At 37.7% G+C, this 17,846-nt stretch overlaps 1 protein-coding gene across 1 annotated transcript; it reads left to right on the forward strand.

Annotated features, from left to right (window-relative positions):
• Nucleotides 1-5,954: 5,954 nt before the first annotated feature.
• Nucleotides 5,955-17,846, forward strand: LOC129769526 (MAPK regulated corepressor interacting protein 2). Its single transcript, XM_055771854.1, has 5 exons — nucleotides 5,955-6,309; nucleotides 6,478-6,562; nucleotides 16,198-16,322; nucleotides 16,603-16,662; nucleotides 16,721-17,846. Exons 1-5 carry the CDS (start codon nucleotides 6,258-6,260, stop codon nucleotides 16,903-16,905), a joined length of 507 nt encoding a protein of 168 aa, XP_055627829.1. The 5' UTR covers nucleotides 5,955-6,257; the 3' UTR covers nucleotides 16,906-17,846.

Consider the following 17,846-nt stretch of genomic DNA (forward strand, 5'->3'; position numbering starts at 1 on the left):
GAAAATGTCGCATTTAAATGGTGAATGTGCGGTTTTCGAACAAAATGGACAAAGCGATGAAACAGCCTGAATAACTGTATGAACTGCAGCGAATTTCGATTTGGTTGGTCGACTTATTTCCGGTTTCTGGCATTCCGACAGACGAGACCTTAGTGGTGTTAGTGTTTGGAGAACTGTGAGATGGTTACGCAGGAATGTGATTATTTCGTTATATGTAGGCACCTCCGTTGACTGATGATACATCTCCCAATGTTTGAGCGTCGACTGATCAAGACGACTGCATAACATGTGAGCTAGCAATACGCTCCAGTTATCCGTGCAAATATTCAATTTATCTAATAAACACACATTCCTCTCAAAATCGTCGATCAATTGCATCAGCGAATTGTAATTCTCCTTTTTCATATAATCGATTGAGAATAACGCATCAAGGTAATGTTTTACTATAAGCTTCTTATTATTGTAGCGGTTCTCTAACAACTGCCAAGCTACAGAATAATTTGCAGATGTGATTTCAATTGATTCCACAACCCGTCGAGCATCCTTTGTTAGAGTTGACACGAGGTATGTGAACTTATCGATTTGTGATAACTGAGGATTAGAATCGATCAGTGACTTAAATGTGTCTCTGAACGTGATCCATTCAGTAATGGCGCCATCAAAAGATGGTAGCTTCACTTCAGGTAATTTTATACGAGATGATGAGTAATTAAACACTTCGGCTTTCATAGACGAATCTCGTATTCGATTCGGATCAATTTTCAGTTTGTTCATTTCAGAGGTTAGAAAACCTTGTGCTTGGATAAAATCCATCTCAAACGATTGACGAATCGTGCGATTTGCATTGTCTACTGTATCATGATCTTCGTCACCACTATCACGTTTATCACCATCATCCTCCAACAATTCAATTTGAAGACGATTTGCATAGAACTCTTTATGTAGTGTATCTAACCGTTGTTTCCATCCTTCTAATTGAATGACATCTGTCTCAGGATCGAAACTCGCACAAAATTGCTTTAAACTGACCATTGTATCGAGATAAAACCGCTCTTGGCGGGAAAGCTTCCGCAAATTTGACGACATTTTGCAACAACTAATGAAATTTTCTCAACTCTACTCGCAATTTCACACGATGGTTATCCACCTTGTGGATTCGGCTTACACTATGCCACCAACTAACGCTCTGTGATGACAACTCTCGAAATTGTATATAGTCGATCAAATCAAAATTCTGGTAATAAAACGACAAATTTCTTTTATTTGCTTCTCCGTATAAACTTCCTTTCGACATACAAAACTATCGATCGAGGCTTCACTCGCATGCAGTACTCACGGTCAATCCCTTTTATCCAGCGAAGGACGCGTAATCGATGCTATTGTTCACTCGCAACAATAGAAGTCCACGCCAGCTCAGCATCCGATGATGTGTGATGTGATGTGGATATACGAAATCTCGACGCTTCGAGATATAGAATGTCCAACTGATAAAGAATACTAACGAGATCACAGTTCAGTTTTTGTTCTTTCTCGCACTTTTCACTCCACTAATTGTCTGATTGCTCACGCGTAACGTACAATTTTCGACACAATCTAATTAATTCTGACGATAAGAATTTTTCACTAACTTCGTGATTTTTCGAAATCACGCGATAAATCCGGCTTTGGAGGACCAAAAATGATCAGGCGAGAACCGTCGGAATTAATTATGCGGAAACAACGAACTATTTGAATTTTTCGATATTTTTTATTTCGAAAGAAAACGCGCGAACTGTTTTGTGGATCAGATCTGGTGTAAAAGAGGCTGCGCCTAGTTGTCTGGCTTCTTTTATAGCCAAACGGATCTGCCAATCTATTCTAGCTTTCTCTCTCTTGCCCTAGTCGCAGCTAGGTTTCAATTTCAGTACATTGGGTTACGCAATAGATGATGGGATTAACAATAGGAGTATTTTTTGGGGGATAGGATGCTGCTGATTCGATAGATGATAGGCTGCTCCAACAAAATGCATTATTCATTACACAGTTCCGTATTCATATTGAATGAGCAACTGGGAGAACACAGATTGCCTGTACCAATTGACCAATCAGAACACAGGATTTTCGTGTAGTTAATGCTTGACATTTTTAATTATTCGATGGTTAGTTTCATAAAATATATAATATTCTTCATTGTAATAAGTTCTTAGGAAATGTCTAAATCGATTGATGCAAATATCTCGAAAATCCATCAGCAAATGACTGAGCGATGTACCCCAATATGTTCCAACTGATTATGTCTGCTGCCAAGGCTTGCAAATTTCGAAATTAAGGCAGTATTCTAGTCTAGAAATTTGAAAAAATATTTGAAAATATTTATGAATATTTTTTCTTCGTTTAATTTTTGTTTTATTGTTAAAGATAGATGAACAAATAATGATATAATGGATCGTAAAAACACTCTTTGTTTTATTTTTAAGGGGGTCGAAAAAACGTCCGAAATTCGTTTCTCTACACTAGAATACCACTTCAAAAGATGAAACTGACTTTTTACTTCCTCCTTTCTCTTCAGTCAATTTCAGTTTCGATTGTGTGTATTCACTACGCATACTGAAACATCGATTCTTTAATTTCGTTTTCCTTCTGCTGTCGTTTCCTTTGAATTTGAAAGCATACGCTTTCACTTACCGATTGAAAGTGCCCTATTCATTATCATTTAATGGACTTCATGTCGCTATTATGGGCTAATAAAAGTTTCATTTGATTTCTTTTCCCCAAACTGGATTTTCCCGGATCGTCATTAAAAAAAAGTGGAATTAAAACAGGCATATGATGGCGTATTAGTCTCACATCCCGCGCCGAAAACTGATTACTGTATATTCTTTCACATCGTCATTTTCATTAGTTTCAGTGAATACGATTCGATCTACAACGAAATTTTCATTCGAAAGAAGACACTTTCATCTATATATATATAAAATGGAGGGCCAAATGTGTTGCCAAGCCCAAATCCCGCAGAAGGAATGGTCCGATTTGAGTCTTCTTTATTTTGTTGTATTTGTCTTTGCCCAGCTGAGCTGAGAGAAAAATAAAAAACAATCGTAAAACTTCGAAGGAAAGTCAGAAAAATCGGAAAATTGAACTCTCATATGTTCGAAAATTACATAAAGATAAGGGTTGTTCCATTCGATATTTGCGCTATCGAAATTGATCTTTGTTCGAAGGTGGAAATTGATTTTCAGGCGGAATAACACACCCCTATATCTTCTATCTATATAAGTAAAAATGGAAGGCTAGCTATGTTGATAATTTTGAAAAGCTTTGAAAGAAATTTCGAAAAAAAAGACGGGTGGGTAATGTTGGGAATATAACCGGAGATACGTAGGACTACACCAAGGGGTGTCCATTATTTGAATATCATGAAGCACAGATCCCAGAATGAGCAACTTTTCATGTACAAAATTACAGAAAAAAAATCAAAGGATTACATAAAACCTCAGCACTCAGCAAACACTGAAACGTTTAGATTCAAATACGAAAAATCAAAATTTGTCGTGCAAATGTCGTGCGGTGCAAATGTTGTAGGAGTTATTGTTCAGCCGGCAACGAACACACAGTTGATGGCAAGCATATCGTAATAGGGATTTACCGTCTGGTATCGTGATATAATTGGACTTTGCACTCCTCATGAATAACTGTGTTCTACTAGTCAAGTCCTTCATTTGATACCCATATTGATGGGGCTTTGAGAAAATGTGTAATCCTCAATTTTGTAGCGGTCGCCATCTTAGATTTTCAAGATCATGAAATACGTAGTTTTATAATGACTGCAGAGATAAAGTTGTGTTCCAAATTTCAGATCAACCGATCAACAGGAAAGGGGTCAAATTTCAATTAATGTGGTACCGCGTCATAGACAAAGATATTACATACATACATACAAATATGTCACAGCTAAATAAAACCGTTTTAAAACTCCAGCATTCTATCAAATCGAGCGCTATTAGCCACTCATTTATTTATAATCTCATTTTTGCCTCCCTCCTTCACCGTGTCCATACGTTTCGCGTGTACCCGTGGTTGCTTGTAATGAATAACTGTTTGCTGCGGAAGCGCAGACAAAATGTATGGGAAAGTAGGGAATTTTTTCTTCCAATTTTTCATCAATTTGAACTTTATATGAGCTGAAAAACCGTAATGTGTAGCCTATAAACAATTGCTGAGGATATTTCCTATCAATGAGTGTATTTGGAACCAAAATCCATCCATTAATTGAGAAGGTATTAGCGTTCAAAAACTAAACACTTTATCACACCGAAATATTGAAATGGGCCCCTATATTGAAAGGTTAGACGTAGTCCTACGTCAAAATAATCCTCATATGTTCCACAATGACATTGTTGTTTGCCCAATTGGATTTTGCGTTTGCGGAATTAAGCTTTGTGTTCCGTGAGTGTGGAGTGAAAATGATTCTCAGGTGGAAAATAAAAAATATGAATAGTTTTATGAATCAAACATTTATTCTATGTCACGGAGAAACATGTTATTTGCAAGTGGATCAAGAATCTTGAGCGAAAATTATGTCTTAAAATAAGTTTATAATATAGTGGTGGGTTTTGTTAGAAGCAAGCAAACCATTTGTCATGACAATGTCATGCGAAAATGCGAAAACAGAATAGAAACTGTGAGAGGTTTGCGTCGACATCATGCCTCATTCCGTATGACTCATACGGTATGAGGCATGATGTCGACGCCAACCTCTCTCAGTTTCTATTCTGTTTTCGCATGACATTGTCATGACAAATGGTTTGCTTGGTTAGAAGTAATAGGAAATTTATAGTAAATGGAAATTGTAAAGGTCAATCAGTGGAGAGTTTTCCGATTGAACCCACAAACGTACGGAAATTCATATCAACGAAATAATTTTGGGCGGGAACAAGTTCGCCGGGTCAGCTAGTTCGTTAAAAAAAAACCTTTCATTTCCATTTGACGATTTGATAATTTGCTTCGGTGTGAGGAATGAATGAAATGAACGCTAATCGAAACGAGACTGTATGAAGGTGAAGCGATATTCTTTTTATTGAGCGTGAGAAGCACTATTTTCAGTTTGCACGAGTTTGCAGCAAATTGAAAGGCGATAGGCTCATTATTGAGTGACGATGTGTCAATTGAAGTGAAATTCTGGCATACTGTACATCCTTTCACATCGCCATTTTCAATTACTTTCAGTGTTCGAACTCAAACGAAATTTCCATTAGAATTTAAGACGCTTTCAATCGATATGTGGCTCTATCATTTTCGTTTGACGATTTGATAACATCGCTACAGTGTGAAGAATGAAAGTGAGGATGTACCAATTGAGGCGAAATTGTAAGATCCTGATTATGATTCGTCAACAAAATTGAATTTCTTATAAAAATCAGGACAAATGCTAGAATATGAAAAACGAATCAGGACGCTCCAAAAGTATCTCAAAATTAGGACATGTCCTGTTAAATCAGGACAGATGGTATCCCTATGTCTAATGAAGATTTTTCATTGTATGAGATTATTCGTCGAAGTATCTCGTTGGTTTTGGTACCGAAGGTGCAAACAATATGATGTCATTAGGAGGATTACTTGATGCTGTCTTGAAAAGAATTAACCCTTCATTTTTCATCAAGAAATGTATCTGTTACTTACAAAAATCGCAGTGAAAGCGCAAATAATAAAAAAAGTACATTGAAATAAAAAAAACCCAGACAAATCTGACCTTTTTACTCTTCAACAGCCAGACATTGCCGCAAAACACTTGGCAACCATGGTTCCAGATGTTTATTTGAGTGAATGTGTTCATAAAAAAATGTGAGTGAGCCGGTGTCAAAGTAGTGGGGGTTACAAATCACACGTAATGATTGTCGGTCATTATTTTGTCGCGCTCTTGAAAGCTCTAGAGCAAAAAAAGTGTCTAGTAGAAGGTCCTTCATGAATTGATTCATTGAAATATGATATTGACATATTCTTATTGGAGCTATTCTACGTACTTTGGTTCATGACTGTGTGTCTAGTGAGAGAGCGATGTTCATTCCCATGCTGTTGACCCGCTCACATTTCTCTCTGAGAGACTCTGTCGTCATTCAAAATCATGCACGGCTCAATCGGACGGATCGGGCAGAACAGCAGTCGCGTTCTTGCATTAGTTGATTAAATAATAGTGCTGTTGTTTCTTATAAATGAGGCTTATCACCTTCGGTATTGAAGAAAAATAGTAGTACTGAATTATCCGGTGCCGAGTGCTTATAATGTATACTGTTTCGAAGGGTCCTAGTAAACTTGTGGCGAAAACAAGAAGAGGTAAAGATTATGATAATAACAAGTACACGCAAAAAAGTCATATGACGGATATAAAATTAAATGTTGTGCAATCGATTTTTTCCGCGACCGGAGCATTTTGAAATCGTTATATCGGTAGATAGAGTATTTCGTTCAGGATATTCTACTTTTTCTCTGGTTGTTCCTTAGGTATTCCTCAGAACTATGAGAAATTCGAGCTGATGCGTGATTTGGGCAAGAAGAACGGAGACTGTGATATTGCCAGTGAATTAAGGTGAGTCTCGAAGAGTAGAAGTTTACATAACAACTACCTAACCTCGTTATTTTAGAGATCCAGTTTTGACTTAGTTTACCTAGGAGTGTCCATAGTAGTAAATCTGGGACCATTTTAGTAGTCTACCGATTTGTCTCCTTGTTGATGTTATGTAACACATCCCGATGCTGGATGGAGGTATAAATGTCAAAACGGGATAGTGATTCCAGTTTTGCCGAACGTGTTAGATAGTTTTGGTTAATTCACAGCAAGTTAAACATGAATTTAACTCGCCGCTATCAAAACCGGCATATTACGAAATGTATAAACTCGTGCTTTTTAGTATCATTGCATTGTATGTATTTTTCCGGTCGGACAGCGTACCATGTCCTTTAGAATAAACAGGCTAGCAAAGGTTATTTTAACATAGATCCGTTAATTTGATTATCAAATATGGGTCGAAATGCATTCTGTAAATTGGAGAAATCGAATTTCTTATTATAGTACTGTATTAGAAGTGCTAAAAGGCTGTAACACTGAGGCGTGTGAAAGTCTGTTCGAGCACGTGTTTGTGGTAGACGCGATGGGTACAATGTTTGGACGCAACATTCTCCGGTCCAGACCGTAGCATAGCTCTACAATCATTGCCTGAGGATGCATAAATTAGCCTGCTCTGTTTTCAGGCTTGAAATACGATCCAGACAGCATCTCTCATGTAATAATAGTTATCCTGGGGGTAAAAATGTGACACTGAGATGATTGATAAACTGTCTTCATAGATATTGACTGTGTAAACTTAGATAAGCTCTTTTTTTTTCTTTACATCAGATTTGTGTCTTCTCTCCAGAGTCGTTTCCGTGAACACTATTTGTTTAGGCTTATTTGAGAGTTTCCTGTAACATAAGATAAGCTTCAATGTGGGTAAATGTGGGAAACAGAGAATCCTATAGGAAAATTGAAATTATGTTTGATGGATATCTTTTTTTTTCATTTTGTGCGAGCACAAATGCTGCAAAACGGCCATGAGACAATCTTTTCAAAAGCGCTAATGAGCCATGAACATTTTACAATGTAAACCACAAATGTTGTCCGCTTTGGTCTCAACCGTTAATGATGTAAAAATAACTTTCGCGCATCTGGAGGCAAGAACTATTTGTTTCTTTTGCTGTTGGTTTTTCACTTCTTAATCCTTGTGCAACATTCGGCTTGCATTTGTGACAATGATACTGATACTGTCAGCTAATGCACTTAATCGGTGAGGTAATGTTGATTGACATGTTTATTTTTAATTACAGAGCACTGATACCCACTGTAAGGGCATCTGTAAAATAAAATATCATGGCCAAGATTAGAATCGATTGCAATGAGTTGTGAACGGATCCTCATGTTCAATTGACGTGATGATGCTAAATAAATTTGTGTTTGAATAAATCTATATATTTATTATTAATTATTATCTCGTGTCACGGTATTTGTGGTCGAACTCCTCCGAAACGGCTCGACCGATTTTGGTGAAATTATACAAAAAAAAAAGTTGTTGGGTCTGAGCCTAGTGGCACGGACGGGATCTTGACATAGGACTGTGATTGTTTGTAGTAATTGCATTTGAATTCAGTTTTTTCATTATTTAAAATCTGTAATTTTTTCTCGTTTGGTGCATCAATGAAAGCCCTGAAAAAACAGTTTCCTGTATAAACTTGTATCTTTTAAACGGATTAGATGAGAGAACGTGATAGAATCCGCAACTATATTCTGTTCAGAAATGTACACAAAAATATCATTAAAGCCATTACTACCCTTTTCTTCTGTTTATTCAATTATGCAGGAGAAGACAAAGAGCCATCATGTATCATTTTTAAACACAAGTCTAAATAGTTAAGATCTACATAAATATAAGTCCAAGTCAAATAAATCTATGATTACAGAAATTGTCCGAAACATAGTAGGGGGGTGTAATAACTTCATAGCCAGGTGATGTATATTGAGTATCTTATGGCCATGGCTCTCTTGGGAAGTTCGTGTAGCTTCAGTAGTGAACTCAGTTCTGATTATGTATAGGAAAAGGAAAGGAGAATAGGCATGCGCTTTCGAGGAAGTGAAGCGGGTTTCTTAGGAAGACATATATGGGGAGCACAATATTAAGATCGCGACTATACAAGCTATCATAATCTGATATGCGTGAGTATACCCTTTCGATCTTCTAAATCAGCAGCCAGTTAAATTCATTGATTGCATTTTTACATAACCAAACAACATGCTCGATATTATAACATCCTGGACCACAATTACATAAATTGTTAGTAGCAAGACCTAAACGATAAAAACGTGAATTGAGCACGAATTGATTGGGTAAAATACAATTCAATAACTAATAAATGTCTACTATCGGTAAATGGAGAATAATTCATTATACGCATCAACTCACATTGTGAGCTAACGCCCGAATTCAGGCAAAAATATTGCTCGTTGCATCGGGGAGGAAAGCGAGAGGTTAGTGCGATCGAAAGAAAACAACCATTTGAATCGTCAAATTATTAACTTTTTTTACTATATTCACTGTTCATGCTTTAAGCAAAAAAAGCTGGATAAATTTCCTGTCTAATGGTATATAACACAACATATGTCGCAATAACGAATTTGAGTAATATGCGTTTAAAAACTCTTAATAAATCGTTACATTTTTGTAGAGGATTCCCCTATATAGAAATCAAAGACATAGCTCTATGACAAAACTTGGTAAGCATGAGAATAGTCGTGAATTACACGAGGGGCTCAAAATGAAAGGGACGTAAGTGACATCATCGATTTCTCTACATCGACTGTCTCGTTTGGTTATAAATTAGCTGCAAACATATTCCCAACTGTATTTGACAATGGGGAAGATAGGTCTGAACCTCATCTATCGGATTCTATAGCAAACTAAAATTGGAACGTTTTTGCAGTTGAGTTATTAACTAAAGAAAAAGATGATGGTGAGAAATCGATTAAGTCACTTACACCCTGTTCCTTTTGAGCTCCTCATATATGATACCGCTGGGGTACCGATTACTATATATTAACCCCTTTGCGTACAACATCGAGTCTCACTCTTGGTGTACTTGCATAACATACACTGCGTTTCACAACTATAGAACCACTAATTTTTTCTGAGTTTCCAGAGATATGTAAGAAGTCGGTTGGGTTGAAGTATATACTGTAGTATATTTTTCCCCCTGTTGGGCGTGAACCACTACGTCCATTATTTTGAACTATTGTGGTATACCCCTTTTTTATACTTCACTTCAAGCTTATCTACTACTTCTTGATGAAGGAGTAGACTGAAAGCTATAGCGTGATAGGTGCCAATCAGGAATAATCCGTTTGATAAAATTAATAGTCCTGATCGGCGACGCAGACCAAATTTCCTTGGGCTCCGGAATAGCTTTATCAAGGTGTTGAAGTCTGCGTCTAGTTAGAGCTCGGCAGTTACAGAGCAAATGTTCCGAGGTTTCGCTTTCGGCATTACAAAAGGGACAAATATCATCTTGTGCTAAACCTATGTTTTTAAGATGGTATTTACTCGGGCAGTGTGCTGTTACAAGACCAGTGAATGTGCTGAAATCTTTCTTACTAAGGCTTAGTAGCTGTTGAGTAATTTTAATACTCGGCGTAATAATTTTTTTTCGCCTGTTTAAGTTTTGCCAATTGGCTGTCACTTCCCGGTCTTCCCATTTATTCAACTCACTTTTCAACACACAGTCAGGAAGTCCACAGAATGGTTCTGGACCAGTGAATGGTGAGTTTGAGCCGTTCCTGGCAAATTCATCTGCTCGCTCGTTGCTCTCTATACCGCAATGGCCAGGAATCCAGTACAATTGTGCCGAACTTATCTGACTCAATTGCCGTAAAAGGGAAATGCATTCCCAGACAATTTTCGAAGAGCATTTAAAAGCATTTAGAGCTTTAAATGTCGCTTGACTGTCTGAGAACAGGCAGATTTTAGCATGTCTATATTTTCTTTTGAGGCAGACATTTAAACCTTCTATTATTGCAGTTATTTCTGCCTGAAAAACTGTTGACCAATTTCCCATAGCCACAGAGATTTTTGTTCTGGGACCATACATTCTGGCACCTGTTTTGATTCCCATTTTCGACCCATCAGTGTAGAACATGATTGAACCATTACGAACGTTGGGACTGTAGGATATAATAACTATCTTCATTTAAAAGACTGGCCATTTGAACTTTATCGTTGTGCAATGAAGTACTTCAGAATCATTTACTTCTGTTTTTGCATCAAAAACACCGTGACAATTGGGTAATGTGGCATCAATTCATAACATCCGGAAAGTCAAGGTATGGTTTATTGAATAGGGGCTTCAGATTCTGGACTGGTTAGCTTGCTTACAAAATCAAAACCTATCAAGAAAATATGGAGAGTGATCGTACGCAGCTTACAAGCAGTATGAGTGATTTGAAGAGCTTAACAAAGCAGCGTCTTCTGGTCAAAACCACCTCGAATGGGTTATTCGAACTGATTGAGAACTAAAGATGACCTACAAATTAGAAACTTATTGTAATCCATGTGAAATGGACGTTAATTTTGTAAAGGAGTGAGAGTTTTTCCATCTGGTTCTATAGTTATGCAACACTGGATTTTTGTTTTTTGAATGTTTGGATTGCAAAATGACAATCACGATATTGTCATCGATCCTGATAAAACGCCTGCTAGAGAGCATGTGTGTAGATTCAGTGTGCAAGCGTTGCTGGAATCATGATAAGCGACTGCACAGTGAGGCGAGAAATTGTGATTCGATAAAACAATAATCTGATATTTATCGTTGACACATACCGTCTATACGACTCTCCCGATGTTATTTTTCAATGGCCCAAACACACCCAACGTTCTCCTTCTCAACGTGGTACTACTGCGTCATTTTTGTTGGTACAGGTCGGACTCGATTATCCGGAGTATTGATTTTTTTCCACTCCGGATACGTAAACGTAAAATAATTATGAGTTGCACTTGTTTATTAAACGGTTTTATCTAGCATAACCCGTTTGTATGTTTGTGACTTTGTTACTTTGTCTGTAGCGCTGTACCACATTAATAGAAAATTTAACCCCCTTCCTGTTGTCGGATGGATCCGAAATTTGGAACACATCTTTATCTCTGGTGTCATTATAAAACTGCGTATTTCATGATCTTGAAAATCTAAGATGGCAGCCGCTACAAAATGGCGGATTATGTACATATTTTCTCAAAATTCCATCAATATGGGTTATCAGGTGGAGCAGGGTGGAGAATCGGTGCAGTCGGGAGTTGGAGAACTGCAGCCATGGATCGGGTTTATTGGCGAAAAGTTGTGAATCAGATTTAATCTCACAATGGGATGAAGAATCATAGTAAATAATTAATTAAATACATATGGGTTTTCCCAAAACTCCATCAATATGTGTATCGAATGAATGGGCTTGACCAGTGAAACACTTATTTATGAAACACATAAACCCAAGATGGTGGCCGCTACAAAATGGCGGATTACATATTTTCTCAACCGCTTCAATGGCGGACCACATATTTTTTCAGAACCACTACAAAATGACGGATCACATGTTTTCTCAGAACCGCAGAACACAGTTATTTATGAAAAATGTAAATCCTCTAAATGGTGCCATATATATTTTTTCCAAAACCTCATCAGTATGGGTATCAAATGAAAGTGCTCGGCTAGTAGAACATAGCAGATCATGAGAAATCCAAATCCAAGATGGCCGCAGTCCCCAAATAGCTAGTTGTGGTGTTGTGGAGAAAAATGAAGTCTCTGAGAAAAATATCTTGATTTTGTGACAGGACTGTAAAGAATATGGGAAGGTGGGGGTTATATTTGTGATACATGCGAAAACTGTGACTGCAATTTGGGGACTACTTCGAAAGATATCACACGAAGAAGAATCATATGTAGCATATGTAAAAAGTAGCCTTAAAAAATAGTTTTTTGCCACTTCGAATATGTCGAATTTCGTACCAACGAGAGTGTTTTTGCGGGGATTGTTACTTCATTACTACAATATCGAGAAAAAAGCTGCGGAAAGTCATCGCATTTTGGTGGAAGTTTATGGTGACCATGCTCCAACTGAGCGAACGTGTCAGACATGGTTTGCACGGTTCAAAAGTGGTAATTTTGACTTGGAAGACGAAGAACGTTCCGGACCCCTAAAAAAGTTTGAAGATGAAGATTTGGAGGCCTTACTTGATCAAGATCCGTCACAAACGTAACAAGAACTCGCAGATACACTTGGAGTAGCTCAGCAAACCATATCCGATCGTTCAAAAGCAATGGGAATGATCCGAAAGATAGGACATTGGGTGCCGTATGAATTGAAGCCACGAGACGTCGAGCGTCGTTTTTTCACGTGCGCACAACAGCTCCAATGGCATAAAAGAAAGGGTTTTTTGCATCGAATCGTTACTGGCGGCGAAAAGTGGGTCCATTACGATAATCCTTAACGTCGGGCAACGTATGGATACCCCGACCATGCATCGACATCGACGGCCGCGCAGAATATTCACGGCCAGAAAATTTTGCTGTCTATTTGGTGGGACCAGCTGGGTGTGGTGTACTATAAGCTGCTAAAACCGAATGAAACCATTACGGGGGACCTCTACCGACGACAATTGACAATTGATGCGTTTGAGGCGTGCACTGAAGGAAAAACGGCCACAATACGAGCTAAGACACGATAAAGTTATTTTGCAGCACGACAATGCTCGGCCGCATGTCGCGAAACCGGTCAAAACATACTTGGAAACGCTGAAATGGGAGGTCCTATCCCACCCGCCGTATTTTCCAGACATTGCTCATTTTCTGATTGACCAGCACTTCTTTAATTTTGAAGAAGTAAATAATTGGATCGATTCGTGGTTAGCCGACTAACCGGCCGATTATTTCCTCAAAGGGATCCGTGAACTGCCAGAAAGATGGGAAAAAGTTGTGACTAGCGATGGGCAATACTTTGAATAATTAATTTGTAACCATTTTTGCAGAATAAAGCATTCATTTGAAAAAAAAACAAGATACTTACCGGTAGTCCTAATACATATATTGCTTTTTCAAGCGAAAATAATTGCGACACATATGTCAAAATTTAATGCGACCGCAAAAGGTTAAATTTATAAGTTCAATTTTGATGCACAATCTTAGCTTTAGTATCATAGATAATTATTATGAATTTGACGATGTTGATGGTATCCATGTAAAAAATCGCAATCACTGTGCTTTAGTAGGAAAAAGATAAACAGTATTGTTTCTTTATTCTGAAGCTAACCTATGACGCAGACTTTTCCATCTTTTCGCGTTAGATTGAACATGAGAAAGCAGTACTACACGCTACATATGAATGCCAAAATGACTCTCATTCAGACTGATTCAAATGCTCTATGAATAAAATTGGTGAATTGGGAAAAACATTATTGAGATCAAGCCATGATTAATATTGGGTCGTTATTTTGAAAAATCTGTAAATCTGTATGAAAACCATAAAAAAACTGTAATCTGTATCTACAGATTCTTGGTTTCAAAAAGTCTGAAAAATCTGTATAAATACAGATTATTCTGTAGATATGGTAACCCTGGTGGCCGTCTCACCCCTAGTGGTGGCCAACTTTGCCGGCATGATTTTAGAAGCACTATTTTCATACCTTTTTTGATTTACCATATAAGAAGTAATAACTTTCTGAGAATGAACGTGATTGCGGAAAACATCTTAAAGATCGATGCTGACAAGAAGCAATGCTTCAATTTTGTAGACATTGTGTTTTATTGTACTCCATGCTTAGGGTGGCTGTCTTACCCCGTCCTCCCCTACTACATAAGGCGCTTGCAGCGTGCGTATATATTAGTGATCTGTTTGGCAGGCAAAAGAGATCGCTGTATAGTATTTATATGGATCGACAAGATTGAGCTTTGTTTAAATAATGATTTTAGCGAAATAGTTATAAAAAATACGCGCTACACTATATTAATAACATGCAAATATGTGTCTCTTTACATAAACATTTTTACTTTTAGCGTCAAAGCCATATACACGGAAAAAAATAGAAATTTCTGTTATGGCTACGAACGTGAGCTCGTGCCTCTGTGTCTTGAATCTAGGTCCGAACATCCTTTCCTGTTATTTTTTTGATTCAAAGTGGGAAAGTGGAAAAGTCGCTCAATGAACATCGCGAAATAGGTGCTAGTAAGTTAAACAATATGCGTCACACAAAAGCTCTTGTTCGGTAAATAGCTTGCCTAACTGTTTCACAAAGTTCATGTTAGCTCTACGAAATATTTCGCGCTAATAGAAAAATCGCAACTGTATTTAAATCATCTACAAGAACGTCGATTGATAATGAATCCGCTTCTGCTGCATAGAAGCTACGTATGTAAACAAATGATGTTTGCCCAACAGATGGTCTGCATGTATGTGTAGCAAGAGCTCTATAGCATTTCTTCGAAAAATGAAGGAACGATCATCTTTGTCGTATCCCGTGACAGGATATATTTCTTGTATCGATCCAGCAATTATTGCAAACTATGCTGATTTTGCAAAGAAGCGCATGAATTTCGCTCTTTAATATTTCGTGGAGAAAGATAGAATTATTGGTACCGTGGCGGACAAAATTAAACAGGAATTCGAAACAGTTTTGTGATGCTCTGGGTTCGTGCGACATGCAACAAAAACTATCGTCGAAAAGAAGAGCGCTTGGACATCTTGTGGGTGAAACTCATAGGCGCAGCGGGAAAACAAAGAATGTTTGGTTGTAAACCAAAATGACCAGAACTCGTTGCGCGTTGTTCACAATGTCATTTTGGATGCTGGTGGAGTCTTAAATGTTGAAATAACATAAAGTCCCATGTAATACGCAAAGAGTTCGCACGAGCGTTACGTGGAAACTCTCAAGAAGTCCAATCAGGAAGATGCAGAAGATCGTAGCGGAACGGAAACGCGAAGCGGCACATGAAGCGAAGGGGATAGAGGCCAGAAAGGTCCAAATTCTTGCGGATGCACAGAAAGGGTTATCATTAATTGACGAACAGATGAAATTGAAGCTGAACCAACAAATGAAGATTTTTTGAAAGATAAACTGTGTGTGTCAGGTTGTTCTATTGTTTTTTACAGTCCTATTGTTTTTTTTACTACATTTCTTGTTCTACTACAATCTTCAACAGAGAATAGAAGCAATTCATCTTGTTATGCAAACTTGTAGAGAGTTTGCATGTATATTTAAAACCAGAATTTTTAATTAATACATTCGCAAGTCCGTGTATAATGAAAGCAGTTTGGCTGTGTTTCAAGTTAAGAATACCAACGTGAATACTTCTCGATTGATTGACAACGACGAATAAATGCGGTGCATCAGAGATTGCTTTATCCCTTCACATTTAACTTTTAAAAGACCATACATCATACAAGCTTTCATTCAAATCATTTCATTCGTTATTTTTTATCGATTACATTCGATCAATTTTATATATCGTTAAATTGAATGCACACTTACAATTAGTTTATTAGTTAGTATATTAGTTTATTATGTTTTATTTAACACCCAAAACATTCACTAGACATAATTTATATGACAGAACAACGTTTGCCGGGTCAGCTAGTTTATATCGGATTTTCTGCTGTTTCAGTTTTCCCCGGCCGGTATTCCAGGCAGCGAAGAAATCATCCTCGCACCACTTGCGGACACAACATCAATCACAACCAGAACGTCTTAGTCCACAACACGAAGAGCTGATCAAATACATCAATGATTGTAAGTGTTTTATTATAGATGCTCATTCATGCTAACAGTGTGTTGGTGCGTTGACCCTCGCATGACGCCGTGTATTCAATCGCAACATGTTTGTTTATTGTTTCAATTGAATTTCTTGTCAGCTCGCTCAAACTGATACTGCTCCCAGCTGTTGGTGCAAAGATGCTGCGTCATTGATGTTGTCGAATACATTTTCGTCGAAAACAAATCGCATAATGTGTTCCCAAATCTTGCCTCCCTCCTAGTTAGTAATCGATTGATACCATTTTTGTCGTTTCAGCGTGGAACATGGTGGCTGCATCCAACCCCTACGATATTCCGGGTTCGCCAGACAGTTCAAGTGGGTAACGAATGTTCGTAATTGCTCTGTTTACTAAACCATTTCATTTCGATTGCAGTCTCCATTACCTCACTCTCCTCGTCCTGCAGCACCAGCTCTGCGTCCTCCACCTGCTCAGACAGTAGTACGACAACGGTGTACTACAATGAACCACCCAGTGCGGTACTGATAGACTTCAAACCCTTCGATCTGGAGTCCTGGTGGGGGAGAAGAATATTCAACAATATTACCAAAAACCTGTGAAAGTCTGAATCAATCCGTAGAACAACTGAATAACAAAAAGCACACAAATCCGCATAAAAGAAAAAACAAGAAATTGCAAATACTTACCAAGCTATCACAAATTAATCAGCTTATATTATACACACTTCAAAAACAATGCTAACAAACTATTCGAGGAAGCGAAATTGTAAAAAATATAGTAGTAATTCATTTCGAATGTTGGTTGGAGGGCAAGAAGGGGAGACAACCGGTGCGTTAACATTTCGATTTAGGTATGCTGCAGCACAGCTAGACGACAATAGACATGGGCGCACGTGTGTGTTTTTCTGTGATGAGACTTAGAGCATTTAGAAGCGTATCGAATGTACTTGAGAAGTCGTGTTTGGTTGAGAATTGATGTTTTGCAATAAGTTCAGATAAAATTGTTCATTATGTATCCCGTTCCTATGTTCCTAAGATGTTTGGGCAGCGTGCATGTGATTCGCAAAATTAACATGAAGTTTTAGCATATGTAGTTTCCAATTTTTTCATTACCGGGATACCTACTGAAAGAACCTTTCTAATTTTGTCCGATCATCCTATAGAATCGTTCTCCCATGTTTTGGTCTATTGTTACTCAAATTTGGTGTGAGGAGAATGAGCGCAGTCCTGGAACATCTATATGTTCGTGCTAGAGGCGAATGAACTGAAAAGTTTAAACCCTCTTAAAGCCAAAAAGAAGAAGAAGAATATGTTCGTGAAGCTTCAGCAAAAGCATGATGTGCAATTATGTAGAAAGGAAAAACACTAAATTGACTTGACAGTGTGCTGGCAAGTATTGTGAATGGTGGTGACTATTACTATTGATTGTGGAAAGTCATTATACTGAGATAGTTTTAAATATTAGATATGTTATGGAACTGAGATAAGAAACTAAAAAGTGCTAGTAGGAAAAAAAGTTTGATATAAAAATGTTGAAACAA

Source organism: Toxorhynchites rutilus, chromosome 2 (assembly GCF_029784135.1).
Source record: "Toxorhynchites rutilus septentrionalis strain SRP chromosome 2, ASM2978413v1, whole genome shotgun sequence".
NCBI classification, from domain to species: domain Eukaryota; kingdom Metazoa; phylum Arthropoda; class Insecta; order Diptera; family Culicidae; genus Toxorhynchites; species Toxorhynchites rutilus.